We start from the raw sequence: 12,304 nt of genomic DNA, 5'->3' as shown, positions 1-12,304 counted from the left end.
CTTGTTAAGATGATTTTTTAAAATATTTTTTTCTCCTGTGTAAATTCATTTTTACCTTAATTAGTTTAGTTTCAATCTCCCCATCGGAGGCTAGTTCCTGGTGAGTCAGCATGTACTTCTCACACTTAGCTAGTGCCTTTTCATTTGCAACAGATACTGTGATGGCATGAGGGACATGTGGCTGCATGACTGTTTCAGTTTGCACGTTAGAGGCGGGCTTATGATCTACCCATCTGTCCCCTGCAGAGCGTGATCGTCTGTGTCTGAGACGGATTGGTGGTGCGTTCTGATCAGGTTGAAAGAGGAATTGAGAAACAAGCATAACCCAGAATTAATTTAAGGGCACTGCTAGAAGTGCAGCAGGTTTGTCTGTTATTTTATGACAGTATCAAGTCAAATCTTTTCAAAAGCTAAAGGTTATCTAAGTAATTTAAACATTCTCTTTGTACTTAAAACACAAAACCTACAAACATCTTTTAATAGCAGCTTGTGTATTACATATTCTACCTGGGAGCTTCCCTTTCAACAGAGGATGAAAAGAAAAAAATCTGGCAATGCTGCTAATTCTCCCTGTTCAAGAAAAACAATTCATATTACATTCTTGATCAAAAATCAGTATTTATGTCTGCTTTTGAGAGGCAATCTATCAGATCAGCAACTTTGCTGAAAGCATTGATATCATCAATAAAATCCCTAAACATCTCCTAGGCATCTAAAGAAAACACTCCTTATACAGAGGCAAAAAAATTACAGCTGATAAAGCTTTAAATAGCTAAATACTAAAGAAAGCAAGGTATAATAAGAACCTCATGCAAAACATGTTAAAACAATGTAAACTACTGAGTTAAAATATCTCAAAACAACTTCTTGAAAGTTCAAATACAATAATGGCTAAAACTTAACTTTTTCCCAAAACATTTCTAAAGGTTCCAAGAATCAAATAAAAAATACAGTGTCAAAATCAGTTTCTACCATACAACAAAAACTAGTTGCTTCCATTCAAATGCCATATAAACCTAGTAGTAAAGTTACATACATGACAGTTATTACAGTTAAGTAATTTTGTGAAATCTCCCATTTATAAAATTGAAAGCAATGGAAAAAAGTCTACCATAGGCCAAATTCTTCAAAGCTGGTCAAGTATGAAGATCAATTTCAAAATGCACATCTGAAGAACTAAATCATTTTCCCTATGTAATTACAAGAAACAAATGAAGTAGGTAGTGACAATTCTAGTTATATACTATACATATGATAAACATGGTATAAATACCATATATTTTATATATAGAATGGTCAATATAATTTGCTGCTAAAGATGCTGCTGAGTTAACTCAGGCAAGAAACTTTCCATTCTTGAAATGCTCTGATTAATATTGAACAAGAAAGACTGGCTCTTAGGATCTACCATTTAGCAAAAGTGAGTCTTCTTCTTTTTTTTTAAATTGGGGTCAGCACATCCGGAGTGCAATGGATAAGCCTCGCCCTGGGAAAACCACCTTCGTGATCATGGTATCTCCCCTGCCAGGTAAGTATAGAAGTGGGTCTTCTTGAACATATTTATCAATAATACATCCTGAAAAAGGCTTGCAAAGATGATGGTCCATATAATCTATTAGTGTTCAAGACAGACATTTTAAATTTTTTTCCTCACTAAAGTAAAGTTCAGTCCACCTGACCAATAAACCTGGACACACCGATACCAACCTAAGAGTAACTTTTCTGCTGCACTTCTAAAGAGATTTTGATTTCAAGTGAGAAGTCAAAGTATCTCTAGTAAATCCTCTTAAGTATTTCATTCTCAAATTAGATAATTCATTACTGCTGACCAGGTGTAAACAAGCTTTGAATGGTTTTTGGTTTATAAACATTCATGAAATAAGGGGATTGACTAGAGTTGATCAGAAAGACCATTCACCATGATTTGCTCCCATAAAGACAAGGCAAAATCTGCAGAGTAAGAACTAAAGAGACTAGAATTATCTGTAGCCTTGATCAATATCTTGGGCTATGTCACCATCCATTAGTAATCAGGAATGCAGGCCACCTAAATGAATTTTCATCTATACCCTAAATTATTACTTTTTTTTTTTTTTTTAGGGTGTGTGTGCTGGGGATTGAACCCATGGGTACTTTACCATTGAGCTATATCCCCAGTCATTTTTTTGGTTGTTTTGCTTTTCTTCATTTTTTAAAAAACACTTTTTTTGTTATAGATGGGCACAATACCTTTATTTTATTCATTTATTTTTATGTGGTGCTGAGGATCAAACCCAGTGCCTCACATATGTAGGCAAGCGCTCTACCACTCAGCCATAACCCCAGCCCCGGATTGTTTTTCTTTTCTTTCTTTCTTTTTTTCTTTTTTTGTTTTGAGACAGGGTCTTGCTCAATTGGTGAGGCTGGACTCAAACTTGCAATCCTCTAAGTCCCTGGTATGATAGGCATGTACCACTGCACTCAGCTATACCCCAAACTATGCATTGAAAATCTAAAGCATACTTACTATAAGTTAAAATTTCCTCAGAAGAAAAATACTAAAAGAGTTATGTGAAGATTTTACTAAATTTAATTCACAATATTAATTTGGCCATTTATTCAGATTCAAAGGCACTCATCTTTAAAAGAAAAATATGAAAGTGAATTAATTTTAAATACCCTTTAGTGAAACAAAGTCCTTGTAACTTGTGACAAAGGCTTGGATATTAAAAGCTATTTATTGGACAGGAAAACTGAGTAGTTTCAAAACAACTGAACTAGACTCTTCAAAACAGCCAATGTCATAAAAAAATCAAAGGGGGAATCATTTTATATTAAAAGAGATTTAAAATATAATTGCCACATGCAATATATTCACCTTGATAATATTATTACAGATTAAAAAGAATAGCTATCATTGAGACAACTGGGGAAATTAGAGGATATTTAGTCAATTAATGTTCATTCACTTCCATAGGTATGATAAAGATTGTGGTTACACAGGACATTATCCTTATTTTTTAGGGGAAAAAAGCCTATTACTTTGAAAAAAGATTCATGGGAAAAACATGTTTACATAAAATAACAAGTGTTAGGTCTAGGTAAGGGGGAAAAGAAGTTACTATACCATTTTTTGAACTTTTTTTGTTTGTATGAAAAAGTGTAGTTAAATCTGAGGAAAGGAACTAAAAGAAAAAAATGAAAAGTATATACTAAGACATCCATATTTGGGCTGGGGTGCAGCTCATGGTAGAGCAGGTGCTCTCCAATTCTGTGCAACAAAGCACAGACTACCCTGGGATGAGCCATACTGGCCTGCATTCATGAACTCATAGGGCATTACTTCTGTTGTCAGATGTGTTTAGGCTTTTTCCAATAAAGAGCTCATGTTCAATTTCAGGGTGATTCAATCTTTCAAATTAAGTGACAGAAAATTTAGACCTTGTTCATGTTGGAGCCCATTCATCTTTCCATGGAACTTCTGGAACAGTTATAAAAAACCAAAAGAAATAAAATCTATTATTGTAATGCTTTAAAATAATACTGGAACTAACCCTGCAGCAATGATCCTCTTCTACTTCTATCTCATTTCTGAATGTAGGAACCACCTCCCTGCCTTCAGTCCAGTACATCCCTCGCCTTCTGTCTGACACGATACAAGTTTTACTTTGTCCTGGCTCCTGCTGCCTACGCCTTGCAATAGATGTAACATTGACAGGTGTGTTGTACGGAGGAATTTTCTGCTCCCATTCCGAAATACAGGAAGCTACAGAAATGCTGCTGCAAGAGTTAGAGCGCCTATGTAGCTGTGGCTGGCTCATGAGTTGCTGGCCGTTGGAAATCTGAGCAATATAGTTACTAGAAAGCTAGAAAAATTGAAGAGAAATTAATGAGTAAGACTGAAAACTGGAGAGAAACAATTCAATACTTTTCTATAATTTTAGCATATGAAGATTTAACATTATAAGTACTTGCACTGTTATTGAATTTTTTGTACTACATTAATGTTTATACTAGATTTAAAAAGTTTTAAGATTAAGTTTAAGAAATATAATAAATAATATAAAACAAAAAAGTAAATTCTCATAGAATTTTTCTAGCACTAAGCTACGATACCACTATAGGAAACTTACAGGCACTGATGATGGAGAAACAGATCTTTGAGTAACTTTCTCTCGATCCCGCTCCCGAGAGGGTCTCTCAGGTTTTTCAGTTTTGGGTTCAGTAACAATAGCCTTCAGCTGTTTCAGTTTTTCATCTTTAACCCAGAGTTTATTCTGCATCTCCAGCTGGGTGGCCGCCACTCGACGTTCCTACAGATTACCAATGGCGATTTATATTCTAGTTCAGTCACACCAGAAAATGCACCAAATTACTTAATTTCCTAAAACATGACAGTTCTTCAATACTTCCAAGATGAGCAAATACCACCAAGTCCACCATAAGTGCAGTAATTTACTTGGCTAACTACAATTTGAAAAAAATCATCCAATTCTAAGATAAACACTATAAGAATGACACTCACACATTCTTTCTGCCACTTCATTGTTGTTTCTGTCACCATGCCTTGCAACCTGGCTTCTAATCTGCGTTTGTCAGAAAACTGTCTTTGAAGTTTCTGATTCTGGGCTTCAAGTTCCTGTTGTAGATTGCGTTTATCTTCTTCATAGATAGTAGTTGTTTTCTCTAAAATCTCAATCTGGGAAGGTAGACCAACACATTTTATATTTGGTATACAGACATTTTATGTAGCCATAAAATAATCTTTCTCAAGAAAGTACATCTGAATTCCCAGCTCCATTTCTGGAAGTAAGAACTTATTATACAAATTCCTTACCAAAAGACAAAACTATAGCTAACTTCAGGTGAAAATTCTTTTCCTCTAAAACTAAGGCCTAAAACTCTAATTTCTTAGGCTGTTTTCAGAGAAAACTGTTGTGTAGTGAACACTATTGGTTAAGACTCATTTATCTCTAGTATGCACGTAAACTCCCCCAAACCTTTAAGTAATCTCTGTAAATGAGTGAACTAAACATTACACAGCATGGCAATGCACCCCAATAGGACTGTTTTTCCTTCTACCCCACAGGAAGTTTGTACTCTTTTTTACAATATGACTTGTAAACCAAATTCAGATCCAATTAACATTCACTGAGGGGAGTTCATAACCCACTTGAATCAAATGTATAAAATATGATATGTCAAGAGCTTTGTAATGTTTTGAACAACCAAAAAAAAAAAAAAAACAAAAAACATTCACTGAGTATGCATTATATCCAAGGCACCATTCTGGCACCTTTATATTATCTCATTTAATCATTTATTTCAACTTTTTTTTTAAAGCATATGGAGGAAATATTTATAATAAATTGAAAAGCTCTATCCCATAGCTGAACTCTGTAAGTTCACTTATACTTGTTTGGGTCACAGAACATTCTCTTCAATGGCTACCTCTAACATAAGAGTACACTATTTCTTTTCTCCTTTCTATGCTTTTCATTCACATTTCCTCCTCTTTGGGGTGGGATAAAGATAGTAATAACCAAATGATAGATGAATAATAGCAAATAATCAAATGATAACTTAATAAGCAACGACAGGTACATGGAGCAGAAACAGTCAATCAGACCAGAGCTGAATGACCAACACTTATAACATTATAATAACACAAACCTTATATTCCAAAGTTTTATTTTTCTTTTCCAGTCGTTCTATTTCCAATTTCTGTCCTGAGATCACCTTTTCTTTTTCATTTAGTTTTCCTTGAGCGTAATTTTCTTTATTTAAAACAGCATTGTCAAATTCTTGTAACAAAGTTTTAAAAGTATTAGCTGAAACAAAAGCATGCAGGCTGTTTTACTCCAATTGCAAAATAACCAAGGAAATCTACTTCTCTTAGCAGATACTAGATAAAACAGAGCTATTCAGCAAATCTGTGAGAATCATCTACAAGGAGAAAACAAGTTTGGAAAGAAATAAGGAGCCTGTTACTCAAATCTGTAAGAGATGTTCATAGAACTGTTTAATACAGAAAAAAGTCTTTCATTTTGCACTGTAGTATCCCCCTCTTAACACTTCCAGGTAAATACATATGTATTTGCCTTTGTAGGCAAAGATGGAAATAATACCAGATTTGAGAGAGCTGGACTTGAACTGAAATCCGTGGTACACCACTTGCCAGTTAGGACCCGGGCTGGTTACTCAGATACATTCATTTACTGTGTGCAAGGCAATTCACTGTTCTTCAAGACTTTCACACATTATCTCTTTTACCTCACAACTTCCTGAGGTAGAAACAACTACAATCCCCATTTTGTAGGCAGAGAAATTAAGAAATATTCCTTTCTGGCCATCACTGACAGTAAAAGGAGGGGGCAGACCAACTTTTTCTTTGGTTTGGAAAAAATTCCTGTCACTCTAATTATACAATGACTTGAGTACTACAAAATATAGAGATAAATTCTTCCTTAAAAATGCATCCTACTTGAGGGGAAAAAGGCACATTCATACATTGCTGTTGGGATTGCAAATTGGTGTAGCCAACATGGAAAGCAGTATGGAGGATCCTTGGAAAACTGGGAATGGAACCACCATTTGACCCAGCAATCCCTCTCCTCCGTCTATACCCAAAGGACTTAAAAACAGCATATTACAGGGACACAGCCACATCAATGTTTATAGCAGCACAATTCACAATAGCTAAACTGTGGAAACAACCTAGATGCCCTTCAGTAGATGAATGGATAAAGAAAATATGGTGTATAATGCAATGGAATATTACTCAGCATTAAAAGAGAATAAAATCATGGTATTTGCAGGTAAATAGATGAAGCTGGAGAATATAATGTTAAGTGAAATTAGCCAGTCCCAAAAAACCAAATGCCAAATGATTTATCTGATTTAAGGATGCTGACCCATAATATTGGGGGGGGCGTGGCCGGGGCGTGGCCCAGGCGCGGCGGTAAATGAACTCCAGATAGGGCCAAGGGGAAAAGGGAAGGGAGGGGTATAGAGGTAGGAAAGACGGTGGAATGCAATGGTCATCATTACCCTAAGTACATGTAAGAAGACATGAAGGTTTTGACTCTACTATGTGTACAATCATACATGTTCTTAGTGTCATATGAAAAATTGTGCTCTATATGTGTAATATGAATTGTAATACATTCTGTTATCATATATATCAAATTTTAAAAATTAAAAAAATTTTTAACAATTGCATTCTTCTACAAAACTTAGGCCCATTACAAACTCTTTCAATTTCTGAAGTTAAAATGACTGCACACAGATCTGCCCTTACATTGCTTGTTAAACTCATCAATCATCATTTGTCGCAGGTGATGCCGCTTCTCCAAGGCTTCTATCAGCCTTGGAAGGGTCTGCTCATCATTGATATCCAAAATTTCACATGACGGCAAAGGTGGGAAACTCTGTAAAACCACTTCAGCAACCAATGGTTCTGTATTGAATTACAAAAAAATTTAAAAGTTACACAATAGAAAAAGATATTAAGCGAGTTTAATACTATGACTAGAGCCCCAGAACAATTAACCACGGAATTTCTTGAGTTGTCATATATTTTTTTAATTGTACGGACACAATATCTTTGTTTATTTATTTTTATGTGGCGCTGAGGCTCGAACCCATTACCTCACACATGCGAGGCAGGTGTGAGGCAGTCTACCACTGAGCTACAGGTACCCCAGCCTCATCTTACTTTCTTAAAAATGAGAGAGAATGCAACAAAAGAAATATCATTTATATTTTGGTTCAAAGTTTTTTGCATTTGGTTCTTGAGAAGAAGGGATATAAAAAGTTTTCTTATGTGAAATAGATTTTTTTAAAATTAGAACAGATCATTGGGTAAATGTACCAAATCATACCATCTCCAACTGGGCCTCCTCGAGCCTGGTTTCTATATCGTCTCCCAGGGGTTAAACCACATATCACCTTGTCTACAGGTCTAGCTACTTCAACTTCTTGGGTCACTTCTGCAAATCTCATGACTTGCTAAAATATAAAACAAATGGAGTTTGTGAAAAATAAGCATATCCAAGTCATTCTTCATAAATGACTAAATGAAGCAATAATAGGTTGGTTATTAGTAAACTTCTGTACCCATTGTTTCTGTATTAATTTATAAAATGTTCAAAATCTCATTCTTCACATCCAAATAACTGCTTTTCCTAGGGAAATTTGACTTTATATGATAAATAAGTTAAAATTACCAAGCTTTCTTCATAGTCTTCCGCCTTTGGATTCACACACACAATCATTCGTACTTTTCCTTCCCCGTCAAAATAGTTCTTGAACAGATGGGTTAACTTTGAATCTCGATATGGAACCATCTATAAATACATGCAAATGTAAATTCATAAGACAAAAATCCCACACAAATAAATCTATACAAGTAACAAATAAAGGCTGCTGCTCACCTTGTTAGTTCCATACATTTGGTTCTCTCTCAGAACTTCCATACATGTTCTTAGTGTCATTAGTGACTGATTAATGTTACCTGATAGAAAAATAAACACAGAAGATATTGGGATGGGGAGGACACACAATATAGTAGCTAAAGTATGTTCTGTTTGCCTATATAATCTCAACTTCACGTAACTATTAGATGGAAATTGCAAATTTTCATGGCTTCATCTAAAGAGCTGCCCATCATGGCTCAGGCTGTCTTTCAGTAGTACTATTTCTACATAGGTTAAAAAGGGGAACTTCAGGGATTCTATTAAAAGAATTTCCAGCAAATATAACATTACACTTTATGCCCATAGTTTCTTCCAAATCCTGTGAAAGAGCATGTCAGATGCAGACATTGCAAAACTCATATTAAAATATTTTCTCCAAAGCATGACCATTTCAGGCCTCAACTTGCTCCATCCCAGGGTCTGACCCTTCCTGTACCCAGAGAGCATGTTTCTTACAGTCAGGCTAGTGTCTTAGGAGCTAACTCTGTCCCTTCTACATCTCTACAAGGATTTCTTAAGCAGCAGACTTTATGACCAATCTTAATTGGATCAGTCAAGACAGCCCAAAGGCTTGATTAAGCCTCCAAAAATGCAGATCTTCCCTCAAAGTGCATCAGAATGTGTACATTTTGGAACCCTGATTAAGGTCACCTAATTCAATCATGTTTTCATCAGACAGATGATTTAGATTAATTTAGAGGCTCAGTTTAATGGTCAATGCTATTTCTTTAGTTATACTGGTTTAGTATCAATCTATATTCTCTAAACTAAAGATAATCATGCTTGAATCATTCACTCCTAAACAAATAATAAGCTGACATTGCAAATTTTCAAAAGCTGTAGCAATACATAAGTACTATGTTTTTACTTACCAGCTTCACGCAACCTGTTCCCTTCTGCTTTAGTTCGGTTAGTTCTTTCACTTCCAGCAAGATCTACCAAGGACAACTGGCTTATAATGATTTGTTCCTTTTCCTGAAAGAGATCACAAAGTCAATGACCTAAAATAAGTTAAAACTGGTTTATAATTCTTTAAATAGAATCAAGCCAACAAGTTATTATGTCTTAATGAATATTTGTATAATACAAAATGCACAGGAGGGACAGAAGATATGTGTTTTAGAAAGTTACTAAATATGAATATATTCATGACATTAAGTGATCTTAATGTTGTCTGTTCTTCCTTGTGCATCAAGCCATAAGCTTGCAAAGAACAGGGATTCTCTGCCTTTTTTACCACTTTGTCTCCAGTACCCTGTACAATGCTGAGCTCTCAGGAGGAACTCAATAAATACCTGCTGAACTATCTTAAAATTTTAGTCTAGAGCAGAACTATCTTAAAATTTTCTATAGTCAGGTTTTAATAACCGAGGGCTGGGGATGTAGCTCAATGATAGAATGCTTGCCTAACATGTATGAGGCACTGAGTTCCATTCCCAGCACCACCATCAAAAGGGGAAAAAAACCAAAAAAAGTAGTACCAAGTATTTAATAATCTAATAATTTCACAGTACTCTAAATAATTTTTATAAAAAGAAATGAAAGAATTAAAGTCAAGAGGTACCTAATTGATATTATGATATTAGAATTTAAATTCCTTATACCAAAAAATAATAATAATTCAAAGGAAATCAAGTATACACAAACGGTTTATTTATAACCAATTTCTAGCTGGCATTTATAAAGTGGTGACCATAAGCCAAACACTGGACTGAGACCTTTACATCATTACCTCCCTTAAGTCTCACAACCCTATGAGTAACTTCTATGATAGGTCAGAGATAGCAAATAAATAAAACTTAGAATTCAAATCCTGGTGCTCCTCAGCAGCACCTTCTGCTGCCATCCACAAACCTTCAAAATTAGAGTCTGAATATGATTACATTTTAATAGCTTTAAGTTATTAAATTATGTGCACTAGGGCTCAAACAATGTTTAGAACCAACATAAGTCTGACAGCACCACAGGTCTAGAGATCAACTGGTGGCCTATCTACCAAGAGGTGAGCAATTCAGAATCCTGGCCACCTATTGAAGTGTGCCTGCCCTAAAAAGTGAACTGCTGACATTTAAAAACCATTAACTGAATTTACGCATACAAAGTAAAATCAGAGATAAAACAATCAATGGTGCTCTCTTCTTATTTTAAAATATATATTTTAAGATTTGTAAACCCCTTCCACAGCAAAATTTCAGGTTCAACAGGCAGTTTCCCAAAACTATACTAATAGGAAAAAACAAACAACAACATTTTTGATATCGTTAGCTACCTATATATTAATTTTGGAGCAACGTTCATTGCAATTATACCTCCCTAATTTAATTGTAATTCCAAAAAACTAAGGACTGAGTTAGTACAAGACAAACTCTTGACATTATAACTTTACCTGTAAGACATTGTCTCCATCTGCATCCAAGGGAGCCTGAACTAATTTAATGTTGAACACACTGTGGGAACGGCTGGATTCCCGATTTAGATGGGTATTAGCAATACGTCTCTTTTTCTGACCTATGATGGCAGAGAAATCATTGATTATACTAGAATTCAAACATTTCATTATACATGCTTTCTAATAAAAAAGACTTGGTCAAATTATAGTAATCATTCTTAGAGCTAATCCATCATTTTATATTTTTCTAACTCTAACCTCTCCAGAAAACTTCAAAGGCCTCCTCAGTAGATTTCACTTCTACTTCTGTACATCCTGCAACATACATGTTATGGTTCTTATCTTCTCGAAGCATTTTAGATTGTGGAAGTCTATGGCAAAGAAAAAAAGGTTAGCTTCCTAAATTATGAGAATCTAAGGTATTCACTTAAGACCAGAACTAAAATGCCAAGATACAACACACATTTTTAATGAGATAAGCCTACTTAAGACCCCAGACAAATAATTAATGCAAATAAATTACAAAGATATACAGTCAAGATTAGTTACATAACCAAATAGGAACCAATTTTGTTTTAAAAGCTTTGTTCTAGTTTACCCTAACAAAGCACATGAAACAACACTTAAACCAACAATTAAAAAACCATAGTAGTATTAAAGCAATATCACATGCATAGGTTAAGCATCACAATTTAGTATTTTCCTAATCTAAAAAGATCAGCAGATAGAATTGACCTTTGCAGCAACAGCAGAAAACAAATTCATAAAGAGTTCGGTATATATCAGGAATGACAATTTTTTCAAAGTGGCTTGTCAAGTTTTAGTCTGTATGGTATGAGGGCTGAGTAAGAGTACCATTTAGATGCAGTCTTGTGAATGGTAAGAGTAGAGACATAACAGCTAACATCACTGATAGTCAGTAGCAGACTTTTCTAGAAGCAAGGACGGCTTGAGGTAGCAGTCAGCCCAGAGCCAATGAAAAGCAACCTACATGCAAACATGCTACAGATGCCAACCACTAATATAACTATACCCTTCTCCTTAAGAAAAGAGCCAATCCCATCACATACATAAATTCTGTGTTCCTCATGGGTGTGCTGCAAGTGTTCCACCTAGCAAAGGAGTAAGAAGTTACTGTTTCTACTGCAGCCACCTCTCAGCAACATGGTCAGTCCAGACTACATGACAGTCACAAGAGTCATATATTTAAAACCCTCCACTTATAATTTTATATTTTTTTCTTTGCATTAAAGACCACTAAAAGTGAAGGGCTCAAAAAAAAGCAGTCCTAACGCCACAATAACATATCAGAATTTAGTGCCAATTAAGCACCTTTATAAGTTCATTCAAGGAGGTACAAGGAAGGCAACAAGGTACATAGCACAAGATAAAATCATTTAAAAGCAATCTCAATTAAAACAGACCAATAAAAACTTGGCACATGCCCATATATGAAAGT

At 35.0% G+C, this 12,304-nt stretch overlaps 1 protein-coding gene and 1 pseudogene across 2 annotated transcripts in view; both read right to left on the bottom strand.

The window, feature by feature from the left end:
- Kif23 (kinesin family member 23) overlaps positions 1–12,304 on the bottom strand; it is a 28,044-nt gene that overhangs the window by 3,530 nt on the left and 12,210 nt on the right. The window contains exons 8-19 of one of the 2 annotated variants that reach the window (XM_027925984.3): positions 11,104–11,216; positions 10,843–10,964; positions 9,329–9,431; positions 8,415–8,494; positions 8,208–8,327; positions 7,863–7,989; positions 7,280–7,438; positions 5,653–5,810; positions 4,505–4,678; positions 4,113–4,292; positions 3,534–3,845; positions 56–286 (exon numbers count right to left, since the gene is read on the bottom strand). In XM_027925984.3, coding sequence (XP_027781785.2) covers positions 56–286; positions 3,534–3,845; positions 4,113–4,292; positions 4,505–4,678; positions 5,653–5,810; positions 7,280–7,438; positions 7,863–7,989; positions 8,208–8,327; positions 8,415–8,494; positions 9,329–9,431; positions 10,843–10,964; positions 11,104–11,216 — 1,879 coding nt within the window. The remainder of the gene's footprint in view (positions 1–55; positions 287–3,533; positions 3,846–4,112; positions 4,293–4,504; positions 4,679–5,652; positions 5,811–7,279; positions 7,439–7,862; positions 7,990–8,207; positions 8,328–8,414; positions 8,495–9,328; positions 9,432–10,842; positions 10,965–11,103; positions 11,217–12,304) is intronic. The other variant, XM_071607336.1, reaches the window with a different exon arrangement.
- LOC114085133 (U1 spliceosomal RNA) lies at positions 1,398–1,536 on the bottom strand (annotated as a pseudogene).

This window comes from Marmota flaviventris, chromosome 2 (assembly GCF_047511675.1).
Source record: "Marmota flaviventris isolate mMarFla1 chromosome 2, mMarFla1.hap1, whole genome shotgun sequence".
NCBI classification, from domain to species: domain Eukaryota; kingdom Metazoa; phylum Chordata; class Mammalia; order Rodentia; family Sciuridae; genus Marmota; species Marmota flaviventris.
Note: the sequence above shows the minus strand (reverse complement) of the source record. Positions and strands in the feature narration are given on the sequence as shown.